Source organism: Panthera tigris, chromosome C2 (assembly GCF_018350195.1).
Source record: "Panthera tigris isolate Pti1 chromosome C2, P.tigris_Pti1_mat1.1, whole genome shotgun sequence".
NCBI classification, from domain to species: Eukaryota; Metazoa; Chordata; class Mammalia; order Carnivora; family Felidae; genus Panthera; species Panthera tigris.
The window spans coordinates 132,979,481-133,003,762 of record NC_056668.1 but is presented as its reverse complement, the minus strand read 5'-3'; the positions used below and the strand labels follow the sequence as shown (position 1 = coordinate 133,003,762).

The 24,282-nt window shown below is 42.9% G+C and overlaps 1 protein-coding gene across 5 annotated transcripts in view; it reads right to left on the bottom strand.

Moving 5' to 3' along the window:
- The window catches only part of PLCL2 (phospholipase C like 2), a 194,259-nt gene that overhangs the window by 31,872 nt on the left and 138,105 nt on the right, over positions 1 to 24,282 (bottom strand). For 3 of the 5 annotated variants that reach the window (XM_007087351.2, XM_042998654.1, XM_042998656.1), the window contains exon 4: positions 10,325 to 10,400. In XM_007087351.2, the coding sequence (XP_007087413.2) occupies positions 10,325 to 10,400 (76 nt within the window). Of the gene's footprint in view, positions 1 to 4,115; positions 4,220 to 10,324; positions 10,401 to 24,282 lie in introns of all 5 variants that reach the window. The other 2 variants (XR_006222085.1, XM_042998655.1) reach the window with 1 other exon arrangement.

The following is a 24,282-nucleotide window of genomic DNA, read 5'->3' as shown; positions in this document are numbered from 1 at the left end:
TTTTGAAGAATATAGGGCTGCTGGCCTTTTTCTTACTGATTTTAGGGGTTCCTTACATATTAGGGAGATGAGCCCTTTCTGATATGTACGGCTAACATTGTTTCTCAGTTCGTAGTTCTTCTTGCAACTTTGCTCCTGATAGTTTCTGCCCTATAGAATTCTTTTCATGCAGTCTATTTATATCAAGTTTTGTTGTTGTCATTGTCGTCGAATGTTATGTTAAAGCTTCTGGGTTTGTGTTGTTTCCTGCCTGCACCTCCAGCTTCATTTGCTGCTCCCATCTTTGTCACGGCCACGGCCGATGGGCCTTCCTGCGTCACCCTGCGTGTGCTTTTCTCCCTGCCTGAATTCCTGTCCCCACCTGCCCTGTTCCCAGACACATCGCTTGCTGGACTCAACTCCTGTTCTATAGGAAGTGTGCTGTGCAGCAGGGCTCTCTTCACACGCCTGTGTCCTGACATTCCACCTGGAGCCCCCCTGGGAAGGGAAGTAGGGTCCCAACTCTTGTCACACTGGGAGTAAGGACCTCATAAATGTCTGGTGAATAAAAGAATTAACAGATAAATGCAGCACTCAATGTTCAGTTCAATTCAACATATGTTTGCCGAGTACCAGGCACCGCTGTTGGCGTTCGGGCTACGTGATGACTAAGCTCCTGCCCTCAAGGAGTTTATATTCGGGTTGTAAGAAAACACAGTAAATAAACTATATGGTATCAGGAATGCTTTTATGACCTGAGGTTAAAGTAAAACCACCAGTTCTGAATTACAGATTCATAATCATCTCTCAGGATTTTCAGTATTTCCTCCCAACCCTTTTTTCCTTACAGAACTAGTCCAACAAGTAATGCTTCCATTGGGATGACACTGATTCTATCTGTAAACCTGACTCCATCCCAAGCTTCAATGCAGTTGCTTCAACAAGTTATTAGCTATTTCCATCTGACCATCTACTATGGTCTGAATGTCTGCTTCCCCCTCCAAATTTATACTTTGCAATTCTAATTCTCAGCATGATAGTATTAGGAAATGGAGTTTTGGGGAGGTGCTTAGGTCACGAAGGTGGAGTCTTCATGAATGAGATTAGTGTCTTTATAAAAGGGACCCCAGAGAGTTCCCTAGACCCTCCCACCACGTTGAAGACACAGCAAGAAGGTGCCATCTATGAACCAGGAAGTGGGTGCTCACTCACCACCATATGAAATCTGCTGGAACCATAACCTTAGACTTCCCAGCCTCTAGACTTGGGAGACATAAATTTCTGTCGCTTATAAACTGTCCAGTCTATAATATCTGTTATAGCAGCACAAACAGACTAAGACACCATCCTACTGTGATCAGGCTCACCAAACCAGAAACAGACCTTCTCAGTCAACTCTCTCCTATGCTGACATTGCAAGCATCCACGTCCCATTGTGGGAAGGGACGTCTGAACATGGAGGGCAAAGGGCAGAGAACAGTCACTCAGAGAGTCACCAAACCTGTCCTAAACTACTTAGTACCCCACCACCTATAGCACTTTCCTGAAGTGTTCAAGACACGGACAGAACTTGAAATAAGGGCTTATAACCATGTACGTTCCGGAAATGTTGAATTAAACTGGAGGATATTTAGCATGCTGATGTGCACTGAGAATCTCCAAAGGGGAGTAAGTTTTGTTATGAAAATTTGAGGTCCTTTGCCCAGAGAGCATGACCAGCGTTCCTTGAATCAAACTTTGAGAAATGCTGGCCTAGAAAGTCAACCTCAAATATTTAATTCAGACACAGCTGAATTAAAAGGCTTCCATCATCTGAAGCAACCTGTATTTACAATCCTAATTTCTCCTGCTTCCTGAAGCAAATATCTTCCTTCAGCCAGGACAATATATGCCATGTGTGCAGAAAGCACATCTTGACAATGAGGCCTCCTCCACTTTGGCCCACCTAAAAAGCCCTGCTCTCCTTACATTGATTCTGCATTCCCTAAGCCCCTAGGTGTAAGCCCAACTCCTTCCCTACCAACGAAACCTTCTGGGCTTCCTCCTTTCTTCAAACTTCATTTGTACCTATTATTTACACCATATGCTTGGTGGTGATTATAACTTTAAAAGATAGCAGAGACCTTTAATTGTTTTGTTTTTTTTTTTTGCATCTTCATAAGTAATTAGCACATCTTGCCATTGAAGACATTCTATAAATGCATAAGTGTGCTTTCCCTCTCATATGTTAACATGCATAACGACATATTTTTGACATGGCATGGACTGACCCGTAATGAAAGAATACAGGTTAATTAAAGTTGCTTTAAATTCCTTATTCTTTTAAAAAAATTTTTAACGTTTATTTATTTTTGAGACAGGGAGAGACAGAGCATGAACGGAGGAGGGTCAGAGAGAGAGGGAGACACAGAATCTGAAACAGGCTCCAGGCTCTGAGCTGTCAGCACAGAGCCCGACGCGGGCCTCAAACTCACGGACCACGAGATCATGACCTGAGCCGAAGTCGGCTGCTTAACCAACTGGGCCACCCAGGCGCCCCAAAATTCCTTATTCTTAAAAGACTTACCTCTAGATATTATTTACACATTCTTAGAATTCATTTGTTCACTTTTATCTACTACAATCCCTTATTTATATTATATTATACTATATTATATTATATTATATTATATTATATTATATTATATTATATTATAGGACTTGCAGACCACAAAATTTGAGAGCTGGAAAAGCCTCAGAGATCATTTTGGCTGTTTATTTTAGAGCCAAGGATATCTATTAGGGGTAGGGGTATGTGTGTACATACATATATTATACAAATATATATAAATTTCTGGTATTTGAGAAAGATGATTTATCTGTGGACTTTACTTGAATTGTGGTTCTTCTCAACTTCGAGAAACAAGTGTGACAGAATAATAACAAAAATAGTTGTATGGGAGTGCAGAGCTGAAGCAGCCTGACCCCTCTCCAGCAGACCATCTGCTGAGAGGACCCTGACAGCTCTTATTTAAATAAAAAGTGATGCTTTCAGAGACTGTGAGTGCATAAAGGAAGGAGGGAGGAAGAGGTGACAAGAAAGCACAGCTTTGGGATTTGCTCACAGGAGAGATATTCCAGGAAGGTCAAGCATCCCCCCAAATTTCCTCCCGTTCATTTGTGGGGAAGTTTCCCCAATGAAGGTATGTTAGGAAGAAAAACAATTTGGCTGCCAATCAATCCCATGAGCAAGGGTGCATTTGCATCTGAGCAGTTCTTCTCCCTTGAGAGCCAAAGAGGCCCAGAGTTGAGCATGCACCCCAAAGGGGGCCTGCTGTGCTCCACCCTCCAAAGAGAGTTTCTGAAAACCTGAATGTGCTCATTCAATTGAAAATTCCTGAGCTCCATCCCCAAAGATTCGATATTGGGGGTGATGCAAAGGAATAGCATTTGAAACAAGCATCCCCAGGAGATTCCGACCACACTTAGGAGAAATGCTATTAGTGTGATGGTTGATGCAGGAATCTCAAAATGGAACAGGGTGATGGGTACAGGAGGTGGAAGGGGTGTGGTGATACAGTGGATTCTAGAGACCAGTCACTTATTTTGAGGGGTTTTTTTTCTTTTTTTTGCCCTGAGTTAGCCTCGTCACCTTTGTGGTCATTCTCTCTACTCTCCCTGATCAGCAATGAAGGTACCTTTCAGGGGAACCAAAGGGCAGGTGGGGCAGACTGGCCTGCTACCAAAGACCCTGCTACTTCTTGGCTTTCCGTGGCTTCACTAACTGTGAGTTAACTAAAGTGCCTGGGGAAGGAAGCTCCCGTTCTTTAAGAAGAGTACAGATGCTGAGGGACTTCTGGGCTCTGACTCCAGGCAGGTCTGTGTCTCACCGCCAGAGAAGTCACTCTTCACCTTCAAAGCTAGGCATTAACTTTCCCCTTTGAAACTCATGCTGATGGGTTGCAATTTAACTATCCTGATGCCACCGGATGGGACTACTTGTTTAAACTTAACTGTAACCAGGCCATTCCAAAATGACTAATTAGACAATTGATCTTAGGTCACTGCATTTTAGAACCCATGGGGCCAGGAGGAAATCATATAATTCAATGTCACTCAGAAGGAGAAAGATGAGGCAGAGAGGGGTAGTGACTAACCTAATACCACACAGCGAGATGTTGAACAGAGGGCACAAGAACACGGATCTCTGGATCCCCAGGGAAGAACCTCTTACTTCTGTCAGACACAGCTGAGAAACATCCTGACATAAATGAAAACAAAAGTTATAGGCTCCCAGATTTCCTTTTGCAAACTTTCTCACACAGAAGTGCTTTCAGAATAAATCTTTAGATGCTTTTATGTTTACTGTGTTGGGCAAGACGCCGATGTGAGTCTTGGACGGAGCAAGTGATGGATGGTGACAGCTTGCTTATCTGGTAACCCCAGCTCCCAAGAACACACTGAGATCCGAGGACTTTGCAAAATAAAAAAGGTCTCTGAGCCATCAAGTCCAGGACATGTTAGGTGTGGCCTGAGGCTCTGCCTGTTCTCTCCACGTGGGAATGTGTCGGGCTCTCACCAGCTTCTAGTGAGACAAATCCATCAAGGTTGGCCACAGGGGAGACACCAACTGCTCAGCAGACTAGAAGCAGCAAGTTAGAAAGGGAAAAAACAACAACAACAAAAAGAGTAGTATACTAATAGGCAGTCGGAGACACAGTACAAATTAGCGGTAGGAAGTGAGAACTGCATGGGAATAGATGAAATAAACCATTAACACTGGAAAGAGATCTGAGCAGGCAGAGCAGGTGTGGGGTCCTCCAGGACATGCAGGCTCCTGGGGGAATTGCCATTAAACCACAAGATAATACCAGATGCTCCTCATCATGACCTTCAGTCATCAAAGTTCAAATTATGTTTGGCAAACCAAATTTAAGGAAGCAGGGATGCACAGAATCTATTATACAAAGTGTTCCATTAAAAGGATTAGAACGAAGGGTAATGAAAGCTTTCATTTATTTGGAAAGTTACCTTATATCCCACTTTACTCAGTAATGAAGCGACCCTGCCATGCATGCAAATCCCTTAGAGCTTTTAGAAAAGGAGCTTCTATTTAAACAGGTCTGGGGTGGGCTGGGGTGTCTCTCCTTTGGAGCCTGATTCTCCCCTGTCATTCAGAAAGAGGGTAAAAACCAATTCTCCTGCCAGGAGAGGAAGCAGGCTCCGGCCCACCCAGGCACACAGACATTACCTGTGCCCTGGGCCTGCCCAGGACGCCAGAGGTGCCAGCTGGGGTCTTTGGCAGAAACCTCACCTAATCACTCAACACTGTACCCAAGCCTTGTTGAGTGTGGCGGGGACATCCTCAGTCAGGGGCTTCAGGTCCTTGATTCCTTCCTTCCTTTTTTTTTTTTTTTTAAATCATTTAAATTAAATTTAAATTTATTAGTGATTTAATCTTTATCAGAATTATGTACACAGTTTAAAGAGAAAAATAGTTGTCACCAATTTCCCCTTTTCAGCAGCAGTTGTATTCAGCCCCTATAGCTGAGGTTTTGTTTCCTTTTTTAGTGTTTATGTCCATATTTCTAAGTAACATGCTTATATTGTCTTGATTTTTTTTTCCTGAGCATTACCTATTTAGTTCCCCAAATGAAGGATGAAAATTTTGCTATTTTCATCTTTCCACTGTCAGGACACACGTAGTCTCCCAGCCATCTGGGGTCTAATTGCTTCTTAATCCAGCTTTCGGACAGTTCTCTCTTTTATCCCTACCTTTATTTATCCCAACTTCCAGGGGCCCCTGGTGCCACCCAGTTCTGGGCGGGTGGGGGGTGGCCCACAGTGTAAATCAGATTGCTGGCCAGGTGCCCCACTGCCAGCCTCAGAGTCCGCTTTCTTGCATCACCTAAGTCAATTATCACTTGTTCAGGTATTTTTCAATTTCCAAAATTTTGTTCCTCCCATTTTCTTTATCCTTATGGGTTTCTGCCTTAAAAAAAACCAAAAAACAAAACCCCAAAACAAAAATTCCTTACTGTCATTTAATGAGGCTCAGAAGGGAGTGGAGATTAAATGCATGTGTTAATATACCACCTTTACCAAGAAGTATGTCATTGATTTCTTTTTCCTTTCCAAAGAGCAAATTATTTTCCATTTAAATTCACCAGATAAAAACATCTAACTCATTGAAGCAAAGCAGTTTGGGTTTCCTTCTATGCCATCTTCCTATCTTTTAGGTAACAGATCAATGCAGTGACTAAAAGAGGAAATTAAAACTCAAACATAGGCTGCCATTTTGGGGCAGTGACAGAGAGAAAGAGATAGACATTATACAGTGAAAAAGACTTCTCCCCAGAAAGAATCTGGCTACCCTTTTATTACCTTTCATAAACTTTTTAAAGAAGAACGTTTATGAAGCTTCCCCTCTGCAGATTCCCATTGAGAAGCTCCCCTGGGTGTGTTCCTCACCAATCTCCTACTTTGCTACTTCTTGGAAGAACAAGCATGGGTTAGATTTGGGAGACAGACTGTGTGAAGCATGTTCGCCTGTGCTCACAGGTTTGTACACACTCATGCTTGTACGGCCACACCATTTATTACTTACCCATCCCTGTCACTCATGCGTTGACCCAGACCCACCTGCCCCATACCATTCCTGCGTCATCCGACATTTCATCCGTCCCTCCACTGGCACTAGAGTGCTTGACTCTGACAGAATGCTCCCACCCTCCCGCCCGTCCGTAGACCCCTCTTTCACTCCCTCTCTCCTGAAGCCGGTGCTCTCCTACCGCACTATGACTGCATCAGAACAGTCCTCTCCTCAGAATTTCTCTAAATGGCAGAGCTTTCTGGAGTGTCTTGGAAGAAGAGGCATCCATCCCCCTTTCTAAGGTCAAGTGTCTCTTGACTGTACTGGATTCCTGCCCCTCTCACTTCTTCCCTCCTTACCCCCTGTCTCATCTTTGAATACCTTCCTGTTCACCTCTTCAATGGATCTTTCCTATTTCTAGGGGCATGGCTTTCTTATAAAGATGTCCCTTTAACCCTCTGACCCCGCTGTACTGCCATACTCTCCTCTTAAAAGAGTCGGCTCCGCAGGCTGTCCCCACTGCCCGTCACCCGGTTGTCCCTGCTGTCCTCCCCAGGGTCTCTTCGGGTCACCTGCCTGCCGGGGCCTGCAGGTTCCCAGCCCACCTTGGCTGGGAGTCTTTACTTCTCAGCATTCTTCTCCTGCCTCCCTCCCTCTTCCCAAGAACACCACCGGCGAAACACATTTCTAGATCCAAAAAAACAAATCAATCCCATAGCTGGGAGTCTGAACGTGTCCAAACTGGGCACACTTTTGAACATGTGGCTGGAGGTGGCAGTGTGACTCCTTACTGTCACTTAGCTGTTTAAATGAAGGCTTATCTAGTAAGAATAGAAGTTTGTGTTTAGAAGTTTGAAGTGCTTCTAAAATAATCCTCTCTTACAGCACTTTGGTACCTGTGTCTTCATTCTGTCATTGCCAGATTAAAGTTCTATAAGCAGAACAGCAATTATTTATCAGAAGTAAAATCTCATGCAAATGTTTTTGAGCCCAATACAAATTAGCAATTCTTCATATGACTAATGACTATGTGCCCTTCCGATAACTGTAAACATGAGAAACAAAAGATCAAGGACTCTAAAATAAGCACTTGGGATAACAGAAGGGCTGTGTAGGCGTTCAGCAGTAACTGTGAAACCAAAAGATAATCGTTATGTGCTTCTCAAGATCTTCAAACTCAGAGCAACACGAACCATTACATAGTGGTTATTCTTTTTTGCCTTCCAAGCAAAATTCTTAATAGACAAGACACTTCAGCTTTTTAAATACAAGCAAATATTATCCCTCACTGAAATTAGACATAAAGCTGCATTATGCTAGAGATGAGCAAATTTCATAAATCGATGAAGTTGCAAAAAATTGGCAATAACTCAGACTGTCAATAAATAGGTCTTTTTTTCTGATAAATGTAGTTTCAAATTCTAACAGTCCACAATTCTTCTGGCATCGCATGTGCTTAGGAGAATCAAATCCTTAATACAAGTCAAATCACATTTAGTCAGTTAGTATTCGAGTGACTGCTCTGTGCAAAATGTTAAAACAGGTGCCATGGGTAAAATGCAGAGTAGCTCAATATGCAGACCTGTGCCTTCACAGGTTACTAGCCGGTTTAGAAGACAGACTCCATTAGTAAAATACATAGCAACTGAAACTGTCAGCTAAACCAAACACATTTTGAAGGCTGACTAGAATGGTTAGGTAACATAATTCCTACAATCATAAAAGGTCTCCTGGAAGACTGCTGAGACAAAAAGAAGAAATGTACAGATTGGCAGAGAGGAGAGAGAGAGAAGTCCTACTGGAGAGGTGGCCTGTGAAAATCTGACTAAGGAGAAACACACTGGGAGCGGGGAAGGGCAGCCCAAAGGCCAGCCTGGATGCATCCTGTCACTTCCAGCCCTTCTCACTGCTCCCAACAGCTTCCCAGTTGGGAAGTCTCCCCATGAAAATTTTCTGCACACAGCTATTGTGAACATCACCTTACAGCTCAATTTCTCTCCTTTTCTGCTAAAAAACCAATCGCTTCCCACTGCCCCCAAAACCAAGTTCAGACTCCTGAGTAACACAGAATAAGTACTCAATACGTTTGAGTATGTGTGATTACTTTCATATCTCCTGCTTGGCTGGAAGGTTCTAAAGGGCAAAAATCAATCTTATTTTTTAATATTTTGGTATGTGATAGCTCTTACAAGTACCTTTGGCATGGTGTAAGTCCAAAACATATTTACTAAATGAATGACGAGATGATTTAATGAAGAGATTTTATACAATAATGGCAAGAGGGGCTGGCCAGTTCGTAGACAACCTTGCATAGTTAAGTTAGAAGTTTAGATCTGCCTCAACAGACTCTAGTCAGCTACCGGACGACTTTATGTAAAACAGTGACAGGATAAAAATGGTGTTTGAAGTGTCTCATTTTAGTTGTGGTTGTAGGGAATATTAGCCCAGAAAGGACTAGAAGTAGCAAGATCACTTTGCTAATACTATTTTGCTAACAAGATGAGTAAAACAAGGTGAGGGTTTTCATCTGTTGATTAGTCACTAATGTGAATATTCCTTCAATAAACACCAAAAAAGAAAACCGCCATATATACCTTTGTCTTTGATCTATTTTTGACGAGTTCATTTCTGAGATAAGAGAGGAATCTTTTTTTCAGGCTAGGTGATACTTATGGTCTCTTGATTTTAAAGAATAGCAACAAGGGGTGCCTGGCTGGCTCGGTCAAAAGAGCACTGGGCTCTTGATTTTAGGGTTATGAGTTGGAGCCCTATGCTGGGTATATAGATTACAAAGAATAAACAAACTTTAAAAAAAAAAGTATAAAAAAAAAAAAGAAAAGCAACCAGAAGCCTTAGAAATTAAAGACAGATATTCTTATTTATGCAGCATAAATACCCTCCACACTAACATCTTCTAAAATGACGCTCTCACAAAATTTGAAAATTGAAAGAATTCCATTTTGTCTATTCTTATTACAATGCAGAACACTTGAGTTTGGGGTTTTATCTCAGCTAAAATTAATTAGATGGTAGCATTTTAAAATCCAGTGTAACATTTTGATGTTAAATTGATGAATTCATCAGCATCTGAAAATGCCAGTGCATTAAAAATTGTCAAGAGGTTGTAACTGGTGCCCACCCTCCTTCCTGAGTACTCATTCCCTCTCTGCTCAAGCCTCACTCACCTTTCCCATCGTGTGCTGGAAGGTCATGGGGGACTAGCACAGGGACACTGAGCAGGAGGTCAGTGCAGTGGTTCTCCATCTTGGCTGCTTACTAGAAACACTGGAAGCTTTTAACAGCTATGAATTTTTCAACCACACCTCCGGCTGATGTCAATGTATTTTATTTTTATTTATTTTTTTAATGTATTTATTTTGATAGAGACAAAGACAGCATGAGTGAGGGAGGGCAGAGAGAGAGGAAGACAGAGAATCCCAAGCACGTTATGCACTGTGAGCGTGGAGCCTCCTCATGCAAGGCTCAAACTAACAAACCATGAGATCACAATCTGAGCTGAAATCAAGAGTTGGATACTTAACCAACTGAGCCACCCAGGCGCCCCTAGATGTCAATATATTTTAAAAGCTTCCCCTAGGTGAGTTTGTTATCCAGGCTTGAGAAGTAGTGAATTAGTATCTTCTTTAGCCATGGAGAAAATAATTTTTATGCCTGATTTCCTGGTTACCGTGTCAGAAGATAAAATGGTTTAAGGAGCTACATATATGATGCTACTAATTTTATTTTAAAGAGAAGAAACAAACTTCCACTTACCTGCCTTCTGACAATGTACAATCTTTTCATATACAGCGTCTGCATTTTCAATCACTGCCTTGAGGGACTGGATCATCTGCAAAGGGAACATCCAGACACGGGATTACACCTGACAACCGGATGCCAGTCTACACAGGTGCAGGAGGCTCTCCTCTATAAACAGGCTGAGGTGCTGTAGCCATGTGTTCTTTCATCTGCCTTCCCACTATTCAGTTCAAATGTATATGGAAGAAATGAAAAATCATGCATCCCATGTCACGGTTTAAGTAGACTGAGTATCACGTTTCAGACAGTTAGGCTTGTACAACTCTGAATTTGAACCTTGAGCCAATACTGAATGGAGTTTGTTTCAATGTGAAAATCTAGAAATCAATACGTATACACATCTGATCTGTGTTTTAAATTGTATTTTCAGCCATGCATTTTAACAAAATTCAACTTCATCTTATAGAAAGCTCTATGACCTACACACCGTACCCATTTAAGCTAAAATGCCTTCGTCCAAAAATTAGTTTAAAACTTACCATGACAATCAAAAAACAGTATTTATTTAATGCATCACTAATGATATCACTCAAACCAGTATTTTAAATGTTCCTATCAATGATTTCAAAAGATCCGATTTTGAGGAAAAAATAAAAGATCCAATTTTGAGTTCTTATTCCAAATTATACGTGCTTGTTTTAACAGCCAATCTTGAATTTAACAACAAAACAAAACAAAAAAGGATCAGGGCATAGTTGATCAATCATTTTACTTACCAGAACGTTAGGAAAAGATCTGTTTGAAGTAATCTTTTTGGCTCTAAAATCACTATGAAAGTGGGAGAGCCAGATTCAGTTCTCACAGCTCAAATGTGAGCAACTATGACGCTTGCATTCAGCATAGATTTCAATTTTTTCTATTTAAATGTCTGGGTATTTTGCATTATTATATTACTCATCTATTTTATATGACCATTTTATTTTAAATAACAAACGCCAATCCATCATTCTCTATTCCTTTAAATTTACTGCCTTGTTTTTCTTTATAGTATTTATCACTAAGTGCCACAATAATCACTTTACAGGAACCAAATCTATGTAGGTTGGATTATTCGTATAATTCAAAGAAAGAACACCAAATTTTGATTAGTTACACTTATTTAAACCAAAGCATAATCAACATGCCTCTCAAGAAGTATACCAGATTCTTAAAATGAGTCACACAAGCATTAATCAACTTGTCCACTGTTCTAAGAAAATTATAGTAAACACCAAAAGGTTTAAGGCCAATGAAGGTGTTCATTCATGCCTTCATGCATTTCCATGGCCCAGAGCAGGAACTGGGGACACAGAGACCTACAGGATATGGCCACTATCTTCAAAAAGCCCACAGCCTACTGGAAGAGGATGCACTTTAGAATTCATGATTTTCACATTCACTCTTCAAAATCTGAGTCATGCCTGTAAATTAAAATAGTCTATTTTACAGCTTGACATATTGAACAGGCAATGATAAAAATGAATAGTTAAGAACTCGATTACACCGATATAAAGTCATTTGTACCATGACATCACTTGCATACTGAAAAGGTTCATACCGTCATCAGTAACCTTTTTCAGCCTTGATGTCAGGCCAAATGAGAGATATGAAGAAGCAAGGACTTCTTCAAGCAAGGATGGTGGCTGTCACAGCTAGCTCAGTGTCAAAGAACTGGCCAACTGTGCCTCTATCACTCAAATAGGAAAAAGGAGAAAAATGAAATGAACCTGGTCCTCAAGCAGACAGGCAGCACAGGGGCAATAACAGAGGGAAGGTAGAACAAAACAGCAGTATTAAGCATAGGCTTACGCATACAGATGCCCTGTGGGGGAAAGGTGGTCAAAACCCCAGTTTTTACTGGGGGTGGTGTGGGCGCAGAAAGAGCACAGATTTACATGGGCTCGAATCCCGGCTCTGCTGTTCATTAGCTGTGTCATCTCCATATTAAATGTCATGGAGCCATAACTCCCTACCTATAAAATGAGTTTAATAAAAGATACTACCTTTACAACGTTGTAAGGATTAAATGGAAGGATGCATGACCGACACAATGAAGACACTTGCAAACAGATGAGACGATGGATTCCCCATTTACCCAGGGGTCATGGAAGAGCATTTTCTGGTAGCCCAAGTTGAGCTGAACGAGCATGCCTTCCCTTCATATGTTCACTGGCAGTGATTCAAACATCCACTACTAATTTTGGTTTTACTCGAAAAGCCTGGTGTGATGAAGTTCAGAGAAACAACAAATCACATTATTATTCTTAGAACATCTTCTGGTGTAAGGTATCTCCAGAGGTTACATAGTTGGGCACCTTTCAGCTACAAAAAACATGCAGGGCTTAAGGAAAGCACATCCATCTCAAGGGTCTGGAGAGAGAAGCTCACCCGCCTCCTGTGTTCTCTAACACTTGAAGGAGCAAACCTTTATTCTTGGGAGAATCATTTACCGAGGCTCTCTGAGTATGGGACCCCGAATTAAGTGCTATGAATGAATAAAGAATAGCTGCTGACCCAGGACTATGAGCAAACAATAATCATAACAAAATGCAGTACTGCATCGTAGCTCGTGGGCTATTGGTTGTGACAAAGTTAAATACCCCTAAGTAGGTGGACGGGATATTTAATCCACCAGTGATGTACTTACTGGTGGTGCCACGGCGTCGTGCGGACGCTCTGTTTGTGGCTCGGACTTGAATACACTCTCCACCCCTTATTTACGAGCAGTATATAAAATATGAAGGTGGCTAACACACCAGGGTGGAGAATGCAAACCCAGTGAAAAGCCGTTCCTCTCAGGTCTGGAAGTAAACAGCAGCAGGCATTTGCAGACCATACGAGAGGGGTATTCTGGGTATTCTGGAGGGAACCAGCCTTGGAGAAGGTAAGCACAACAGTAAACAATCAGTGGAACTTAGAGAAGGCAGGAAGAAAACATATCCCCAGACCTTAGCAGAGATGATTCATCTTGCCACACCTGTTACTAAATGTTTTCACCACTTCCTTGGGGAGGAGGAACTGCCAGTTTATATCTTTTTATAGTTTTAGGGTACATGTTTACAGTTAGGGTAAGTACTTACAAATACATTAATATGTAGTAAACCGTTTATAGTTCTTGTCCACAGAGTGAGTTCATTAATCTCAACTCTTGCAGTACCTGTGTAAATTCTTCTGGAGTGAAAGGGCCCCTCCGGGTATTCCTCAGGACCGTGAGCTCCGACAGGTGCACTAAGTTAAGGGTCCAGCAGGCCGAGCGGGCAGGGTACCCACCTACCCAGATGGCTGAGTTCTTGCTTTCACTCAGGGGACAACTAGGACTGAGTGTAGAGCACATGGCACTGAGGCCACAGCAGGGACAACATGGGGGTGCCATTAGATCTAGTGGGGACCAACCTCTGCCTGGGTCTGCTGCTTTATAACAAGCTGTGGTTATAAATAGTACAAGTGCTGGCTGAAGGAATCAAAATGAAAGTAATTCAACGCCTCCTCTGCATCAGGTGCATACCTGGTGCTTTCTATTTCGTCTAATGCTCACAAAAGCCACGTGAGGTGGGTCTTTACGGCGTCAGTTTTACAGATGTGAACACTTTAGACCTGAGAGTTAAGCTACTTTCCCAAGGTCCTCTGGTAAGATGGGCAAAGGGACTGCAACTAGGAAACCATGAATTCTGCTTGACCTCAAAGCCTCTGCTTTCCCACAGCGCTGGGACCGGCCCTGCCATACGAGTAGCAACTGTGCAATTAAGATGAGGAAAGGGCAGTCCAGCCAGAAAGACCTACGGAAGCAGAAAGGAATTTAGTAACTCCTGGCAGGTGCTACACACATTAGGTGGTATAATCACAGCTACTGACTTTACCCCTGAATTTTCTTTTCAAGTAATATTTCTGTGAAGTGCGTTGGGAAAACATCTTTCAAAAATGACAACAATAAACAATTTGGTTGGCTCCACTTAACAATTCAGTATTAAGAGAAATCATAAATGAGAGAAATCAGTTATGTTTAACGTGAAACTACTAGAACAAGCATTTCAGAGTAGACAAAAGCAAATACATGGGGAGCGATATCAAGAGATGAGTCAAAGGGAGAAACCGCTTTAAATTATCTTATTTTCTCTGTACATATGACATTACTATGTCAACATAACGCAAGGCCCAGGAGAGTGGTTGGTTTTAGAAGCATTATTTACATTAATGCAAATGCATTTCCATCAGTCCCTTTTAAATGCAGAGGTGTGGGTCTTGGCTCAGCAATCAGATCATCCTGCCGCTTGCCCTAGTGACTTACTGCACAGACAGCTCATGTTGTTTATGAAGTACAAGATGCGTTTGTGTAGTTGTGTTGTTGTTGCTAACAGATTTTATATTAGTGTCCATTTACCAGTAACTCCTACATTTCTGGAACCAATGCATTAGGAAAACCTATAGACTTCACATAGCCCAGAAACCCATTTCATAAATTTGATCCACTCTAATATAAGATTTTAATACAGGACTCAAACAGATGAAAAGCTGGAAGTTTCAACTAACGGCAAATAGAAGTTCGTACTTTATTAAGCTGGACAGAAACCAGAAATGCCTTTCATTAAGAATGTTCTGTTTTGGGGCACCTGGGTGGTTCAGTCGGTTGAGCATCCGACCTCGGCTCAGGTCATGATCTCGCAGTTTGTGAGTTCGAGCCCCGCGTCGGGCTCTGTGCTGACAGCTCGGGCCTGGAGCCTGCTTCGGATTCTGGGTTCCCCTCCCCTCAGCTGCTCCCCTGTTCACACTCTGTCTCTCTCTCAAAATAAATAAAGATTAAAAAAAAAATGTTCTGTTTTGAAAGTAACTCCCCATGTTAATATAAGGCAAACTTCTCCACTTAATGGGTATGGCTATAAGAACTGCTATTGTATTAATACAGTTTATTTCACTCAATTTCTATAGACTGCTTCTTTATTTTTTGCTTTGAAATTTACACATCAAGTAGGAAAATTCTGTTTTCAGGACAGGCAAGTCCACAGTTTTATGTAAGGATCTTATGTCTAATTTTGGACAGTGCACCAAATCTCCTTTCATCCCAGGCACACAGATTTTGATAATTAAAAAAAAAAAATTGCCAATAATTTCAAGTCCTTGGGTGAAAGAAGTTTAATAATAACAATAATAACATCTTCTGAGTTCTAGAATTTTCCCTTTATTGTGCTTTCACTTCCATTTCAGACAGAAAATGCCTCCCTCATAAGACTTGGCTTTGCCTGTCCCCATCTTCACACACGGCCGCCGCTGCTGCTTTTGCTGTAGGTGTTTCTAAATAAAGTTACAAAGTCTGAGAAGAGCTAAAGCTCTTACAGGAGGGAATGTCTAGGTAACAAACAACGTTTGTTCCTTAACACAGGTTCTGTGACTATGTGACACACAACAAACTCAAGTAATTGAGCATCATTCTCAAACTTGGCAAAGGAGAGGCAAGAGAAACGATACACCCGCCCCCATCTCTGAACACCTCCCGGGTTCCAACGCTGTCATGGAGATCGATGGCAGGCCTTAGTGGACAGTGAATGTCCAAGTGGCAGGTACCCTGGTTTGGGTACTGCCAGGCTCAGGAAAGACCCAGGGAGGACTGGACCAAAGCACAGCTTGCCTCTCAGGACTCTAGGATTAAATAACAGAACCGCAAATGGGAATCAAGCATCAAGGTCTTCAGAAGACCAACTAATTCAGTCCAAAGCAGAGTTCTCCACCCAACCAGAATTATCTGTGTGGAGTCTCTAACGCTCAATGTCATTGGAGGACTGTCACCCTGTGCTACATAGCCCTACAAAGCAAGTCAGTTCCCTAATGCTGAGAATGGGACAGAAAACAGGGAAACTCCCTCAGGAATCTGTAAATTTTGGTTCTTTTTTCTGTGCTCTTGAAAATAATCTCTCTCCAAGTTAACAATACTACCTTTCTTTTTAACACTTTACAATAATTATTCCCATGTGGCTGAAGAACTTTAAAATCGAATACAAGAACACTAGGATCCGAGACTGTGAAACTGAAATTCAGAGGTAACATTTTCTTTCAGTAAAATTTCAAAGCACAGCAAAATATCACAAAGTTGAACTAATGGAAGACAAACCATTTATGAAGTTATTGTTGGAAAAGGCAACATAGCTTTTAATACTTGAAAATAATATAAAAGTCACACACTTGAATGGGGGTGTAAAAGTTATATCACCCGGGGGTCTTTGCCCAGGAGCATGCTACAGTTAAACCCAGCCCCCTCCCCGGCTCACACAAGGGGAGGGCTTTGGCCACATTTTGCAAAGAGCTGGTCGCCATCCGGGGGCCGAGGTATGCCGTGTCATTAATGGCTGTGGCCATTGTCCCTTCTAGCAAGGTCACCATGAAAACACTTTCCACAGAACAAACGGTTTCCAGAATAATCTGTCCGTTTCCTCTTGAAACTTCACTTCTATTTCCACATTTTCCACTATACAAATCATAGAAAAGTATAGGAAAAAACCTATATAATAGAAAAGTTATAGAAAGGACCTAAAGCTCTGCCAGATGAAAACCACTACTGAATGTTAATGAACACAGAGAGAGGAGCATCGGTGGCTACTGTCGCATATGGGCCCCTCTGCAGGCATGGTGGGGAGCGGGCAGCATACGAATCAATGCAAAATATCATTAAGCTCTCCAAGCACTTCCATTCACGTTAGAGGAAAACAGGGAAATGTGGTTAGAAAAGGAGAGAAGCGTCAGCTTGGATGGGGTACAGACTTTCAGCTTTGTGCAGAGACCAAAGGTGCAGGGAGAAATGCAGGGTCGAGGGCGTGAAGGTGGGGACAGGCCTCAGGCAGGAAGCCAGGGCAGGAGAGGCATAGGAGGTGGTGGAGGGGCTGGGGAGAAAGGCTGAGAGTGGGAGACTGTGTGGGGGACAGAGCAGGACTCAGGGACCGACGTGCTGTGGGCACAGAGGACGAGCCAAAGCCTCTTTCCTCTTAGAGGGGCAACTAGACAGATGAGACAAACTTAACCCACCCACAGCTGTAAAGCATTTCACCGTTTCCAAAGTGTCTTTCCTACTGTTCACTCATCTAGGATGTGGAGGTCCTCCTTGGTTGGTCTGAGCTGGTGGTCACAATGGTGAAAATGTGTAGCAGCAATCGGAAACTCGTGCGGTGGCTTGGTTCTGGCATTGGAGAACTGGGAATGTTCTGCACAGAGGTGGCAGCTGAGATGAAAACATGTATGCATCTCCGAGGGAGGGATTTCAAAGATAAATGAGATGAAAACATCACAGTGCTGTTCCAGATCACTTAAATTAATAAGCAGAGAGAACCAATGTAAGAGACACAGCAGGAGTGGTCAGAGGGGAAGGAACAGAATGAGGATATTAAACATTTACAGATGTGTGAGGAGAGTTTCTGGAAGGAGGGGAGGACTAAGCATTAGGAGCTCTGGATTTGGTCATTTGGTAACTGTGGAGAATATAATTGCAGTACCCATAGTTCTGCTATAATGGGACATACAGGCTCCTAAAAATCACTGCACTACACAAAGTTATGCAGTAAAAACCACAAGGGTTGTGGGAAAAATGGGGTTAGGGGCCCAGCACTCAAAAAGCTTGCAGTGACATATTTAAAACAGACAGGAGCTGAATAAAAGTGATAGCCCGGCTCCACGTGTGTTAAGTAGTTAAGGAATGCAAAACTACTGCAGTGCACATGGCACCTGACCCTGAAAAAGACCTGAGGTTTGCTCGGGAAGTGGGTGGTAGGACGGCTGCAGCTTGCAGGTCACGGGAAGTGGAGGAAAGGTGATGTGACATCTGAGGCAAGGCTGTAACAGCAGGCGTGGACAGGCACAGCTAGAAGCCCATTCAACTGACTGGGGGAGCCGGGTGCCCTGTGAGGTGTGGATGTGCACGCAGGTCAGCCACGTGTACTTTTCCAGGCTCACCAGGGTTTCCTGTGGTCAAAACTGTGCGCGCACACACACACACAAAATTTGACTTCGGTTAAAATTGTTCCTTACTGTATCAATCACATTCAAGTAGATTTTGCATCGTCACAACAAGTGTTAGTGTCGAACGGACTACTGGAGGTTCTTTCAGAATCTTTCTGAAGTTTCTTTTTTTCAAAATCTCCCATGCAATTTCATCGTGAAGTGCAGTTAGACTCTCAGTTTCTATGAGATTCAACCGAAGCATGGTTTTGGCATCGTATAAGCCTGCCCCAAGCCTGCCCCCAACTATTTTAACAATCTTTTTTTTTTTTTTTTTTTTTAGTTTTGGCCAGAGAATAGATGTCAAGTGCTATATAAATCTGGAGCGAATTCTGAGTTATGAGTGACCCAGGGTCCACATTCAGGAAGCCAAGAATTCTCTAGCTTTTCAATATGCTCTGATTTTTTCATAAAGTTCACTTCAGAGCTAGGGTGGTATATGTGCCTAAGGAATGAATGTGGCTCCCCTGGTAGATAACTTTTATTTAAATATTGGTACAATACAAATCTCTTATGCACTACATTTCAGATCAAATCCTGTAAAGTAACACACCATCTCATGTGTAGGTATCTAGTTGAATTTTCACACGACATAAAGCCTCCTCAACCACAAATCTTCGTCTCCATCTACCACTTCTCACTTTCGCTTAATACAGAATCACATTTACAACACTTAGAAAGGGCTGCGTTTCACAGATTAAACCTCCAGTTTTAATTAAACTGCAGTTTCTGAGGTGAATCACCATGTAAACAAAAGACGAAGACATTATGTTTGTTATACACACAGCAATATAGGTTTCTCCTGTACTCACCTAAAATACCACTTGGATTCAGTAAAAAATTCATGAAAATCAATAGTGTCATGTAGTCAAAACAACCAAGTTATTTCCCTAGGTTCTTGCTTTCTAGTGGTTGCTGTGCCACCAGGTACCCAAGGAGGGCCCAAATGTGACATGTGTGGGGATTTCTGAGCAGTACTTCCAATGTCAGCCACTAGAAGTCCTTAGTAATACACATCTGCTGGGCTGGGAGGGAGGAGAAAGGAGCAGAGGAGAGAAAACATCACAAAGGGAAAACCGGGTTTGGGAGGAGCACTATGTAGAGGAATAAAAGAAAAAAAAAAAAAAAGACAAAATCACAGAGGAAGAGCTCAGAGGAATTAAAACAATAAATGCACCAGGGTGATTGATCTTATCAAAAATCATACTTTAAATCAGATAGGAACATTTTAATTTATGCAGACAACTGAATAATCTAGAAAGCTACAACCAAACTTGGATTTAAAAGGAATTCATTCCAATTTCTACATTAATTGGGATTTAGCATTACCACAGGTCTCCATATGTTCCCAAACATGTTTAAATAGACGGCGAGCTGGAGAAGCAACACTGTGCAAAATAGCTTGGGGGAAGACAAGGGGGAGTGTGGAAAAACCTAGAGTTCCAAGAGATCAAAAGATTAGTTATAAAGCCAGTGTATAGATTTTAAATGTTTATCCTACTCTAAACTGTTGGCAAAGTTTTGAAACTTCTGAATAGTTTTAGCTTCAGGAAGTACACAGAATTTCAAAAAGTTGAAAAGAATTTTAATCTTGTGCTGTTTCTGGTCCTTGTACAATACGATATTCTAAGAAGACAAAAATCATTGAAAATTAAGCAACAAAATGGAACCTAAGCTAGGTTCCCAAAAAGGAACTCCAATGCAATTATAGAACTATGCAGAAAAAGTATACAATAATTCCTACTAGTTCCTGTAATAATATGTTGTGCTGTACTTTTCTGTGTGGAGAACACATATATAGTTAAGTTCAAATGCACTGAAATTATAATAATGCTGTTATCTCTCCATGTTATGGTCAGCCTTATACTCGTCATGGAATAACCTGCTATGCTACACAGCATCACTTGGTGTTTACATGGTTACTGTGGGAAGACTCACGATATTCTCACACTCGACGGGCTGAGTCATCGTGCACCATGGCTGCCTCGTGGAGACCCACATACAAACCCTACCCTCTCCAGGCTTTGGGTCATGTCAGCCTCTTAAGGCTGTAAAAAAACATCTCCCGCTTTCCTAACTTAACAACGATATGCTCTCAGGACACCCTCAGACCATCTCAGCACGATACCTAAGTGCACCTGTGCTCAAGTATCCTCTGTGGTCAGGACAGAAGGAAGGGAGAGGAGTACAGAGGGACTCAGCAACTTGCAAAGGAACTTTGGCCTCGGCCTGAAGGGCAGCCAGGCACAGTCCAGTGGGGACGCAGTCTACATAGTCAGCTGCTCCTTCTGCCTCCAGTAAATGCCTGCAAAGCCGGAAAGAAGGGCAATGCACCACTGTAGCTCTCCAGTCTCGGAAGTTTTCAGGATAGTGAGTTCAGAGGCTACATCTTGGATGGAGAGCATAAAAAGTGAACTGATAAGAATGGCTTAAAACATGGCCAGAATCATCCCTGCAGGAAGAAAGGGGAACTTGAGCTCGTTAAACCCAATTATTCAGTGAGCAAGCTACTTCCGGAGAAAGATTAGGAACTTCTGGATGCTACATTAACTCTTTCAAGTCACCAAGGACCATTTGGAGTTCTGACATGCTTGTTTAAAACAATTATTACTACATTAATTAAATTTCAAAAGATACAATTAGAATTAAACATAGTACCACTTTTATTACTGTCTACTTATAGCAAGCCTTTTCTCCAAGGGCATCACGGTGATCTAGAAACTCCTAATTAACAGAAGGTAATTCAATCATAGTTTTACTGTAAGGTATCATTAGTTTCTCTCAGGTCTGTGTAACTAAGTATAGACGTTAGTTAAAAGAAAAAAGCAATTGGAGGCTTCTCTGTAATGAAAAGCAGGTTTTTTGTTTGTTTTTTTTTTAGCACAGTGAAGTGTCCACAGTATTCCAGGAATGACAGAGCAAGCAGGAAGACAAGAACGCAGTCAGCCAGCTACTAGAGTACTTACTGTATAAACCCAGGATTTCTTTCTCCTGTTGACCAAATAACTCACATGTTCCCCTGTCTTCCCCTTTCAGAGAAGACAAACAGCTTGCCTAGTAAGGTGGTGGGAGACCTTACCTTCTGCTTTTCACTTTGTAATTCTAACCCTGCCTTTATGAACTGGAGTAGCCATGCAGCAAAGCTGCTGCTCTGAAGTTTGCAGTGGTGTTAAAATATGCAGACAAAAAGGTCTTACAGCTTCATGAGCTGCAGGTTTCTAGCGTTTGAAAACTAGTAATAACATGATCATGACTCAATTCTCAATTTATTGAGAATTTATTGTGGTCTGGTCTACTTACATATAATTTCATACCCTTTGAGGTGGTGATACTATGCCCATTTGAAGATGAAGAACTGGACTTGCCCTCGGTCACACAGTAAGCACCAGGCAAGGACTATCTCATCATCAGGGCTCATATTCTTTGCTAGCACGACCCCCAACCCCAAAACCCATTCATATACTTCTGAGGGTGTAGGGTCTATATTTCCTCCTTCATTCCCCAATTCTGGTCGCGGGGTCTTTACATAAGAAGAATTTTGTGCACAGGTATTCACATTCCCTGCACACCTGCCCAGATGGTCTGTACTCATTGAGATGTGCCCTTTGCAAAACACACCAGGGCATTGTCTTCTGCTGGGCACCTGTTGCCTTCACTCAGCTCACCATGGCAGGTGAGATAAGGACAAAGCCAAGAATTTCCCAAGGTGGGGCCAGAGCTGGCGGACTGTGTGTGTGTGTGCGTGTGTTTTCGGCACAGTCTGGTTTCTTCACCCAGGAGCACAGGAGTGTGGTACACCTCACTTAAGCATGGGCAGTGAATGTCAGCAATGAAGAGGCTGGGACAATTGAGGGACAGGGTAGCTGTGTGGCATTCAAGTACTTCTCTGCTTGGTCCACCAGGAGCCTATGCCCACCTCTTAGCTCACATGACAATCGATGGATAAGCATGCTTTGTAAAATCCTAAAACACTACACATGTATGAGCAATGTCCCCATCCTGGGCTGGCTTCACTGAATCAAGCTGTTCTCCTGTCTGGCTGGGTGAACAACTAGGGCTCTCCCCTCCTGTCCTCAACTCTGCTATATTTTCCTCTTAGGACATATGAATTTTTTAAGTAGGGAATTTCAGACGCAGCAAAGTCCTCTGGCAAAAGGCAGGGGAGAGTTGAAGCTCTGAACAAAAAGATAAATGATTTGGGGAAGGGGACTCTCATGCCTGCCTTCCCATCTCCCCCAGTTCTAGTCCTGAGCCTCCTGCCTCCAGCCTACCCTCCCCCCCTCCCCCCGCCCCAGGCATCTCAGGCGTCCTCTTCTTTTTGGACCCACAGAAGGCTCCACTCACCGTCTTAGGACATGGGGGCTGCCGTCTAGGACACAGCCTGGAAGAGCAGAGTGGTAGCTCCACCCTCCAGCCCCTGGCCAGTCCCCAAACCTAACCTCCCAAGGAAGACCACTGGTGATGGTACCAATGAGCCAAGTTTGGGAAAATGGAGGCACTGCGGGGCAGGGAGACAGGGTAAGAACACCTGATCTGTGTCCCAGAGAGCAAGGTCATTTTCATCCATTCATTCATAGACAAACTTTGAGCACCCGCTCTGTGGCAGGCTCTGCTGTGAGACAGAGCGGTGAACAGGGCACACACTGTCCCTGACATCCTGGAGCTCCGATTCATGGGCGGGGGAGAGAAGTACCTTAAAAAAAGAAATCAAACCAACGAATGCATAATTACAAGCTGCAGTGAGTGTGAGAAGGAAATGAACAGCATGAACCAGCAGGGTGTGGGAAGCTACAGAGGGCCCTCAGCACAGCCTTCCCATTTCCTCCGGTGGGAGAGGGCTTCACAGGCTTGGTCTCCACCCCCGGCACCCTTTATAATCCCCTCCCTGATGAGACAGCTTTAAATAGAAGGTGGTTCGCACAGCCCGGATTTTATCATTTGAGAGACAGCCCTGCTCCCTGTTCAGGGAGGGGAGAAGGAATCCAGGTGTTTTCAGAGAAGATGGCAGAGCCTGCTTGCGAACTCCACCCAAACCCCCTTCTCTGCACCCCTACACCCTCCCCTGACAAGAAAGGTTTGATCTGACTATAAAAGGAGCACTACTTAAACTGGATTCGTTGGCTCATTTTTTTTGGTCAATGTTTATTTATTTTTGAGAGACAGAGAGAGACAGAGCATGAGCAGGGGAGGGGCAGAGAGAAGAGGAGACACAGACTCCAAAGCAGGCTCCAGGCTCCAGGCTCCGAGTCGGCAGCACAGAGCCTGAGGCGGGGCTCGAACTCATGAACGGTGAGATCGTGACCTGAGCCCATATTGGGACACTCAACCGACTGAACCGCCCAGGTGCCCCTCCTTGGCTCATTTTTAATGCCTTATTACCAGGCGGCATAAGCAGGATGACATGCTCACTACGTGTGAAGTTAAGTTAGTTACACATGTTACTGGATTATAACACAAAACTCCGGTGGATTGTCTCCATTCCCACTGACCTAGCATACTTGCCTCATGAGCACTAGAAGCGATCAGAGCAAACGTAAATTGTCACTGACTTTTCTCTTGCAGTTTGTGCCTCTGGTGTCTGTAGGCTCCTCCCCATCAAAATGCTAAGTGAGCGTTACTGCTGCAGGGGCTCCCAGGGATGGGACTCAAGCCACTACAGCACTCTCGGCCAACCAGGTTAACAAGTAGGATGATGTTCTTTTGGAACAAAATTCAAAGTGCACGGAGCAAGGAATTTTAAAAAACAAAAAGAAAACCTTTAGGATTATAATTTAAACTGGTGAAAGTGAATACAGGAACCAGTGCATTAAAATACCCTAGGGATTTTTTTCTCCCGATCCTCTTTTTGAGGGGTTGGCCAATTCTTTCTGCAAAGGAGGAGACAGCAGGTATTTTAGGTTTTTAGGCTCAGGCTTAATTTCTGTCTCAAAGACTCACTGCTGCTGCTGTGGTACAAAAGC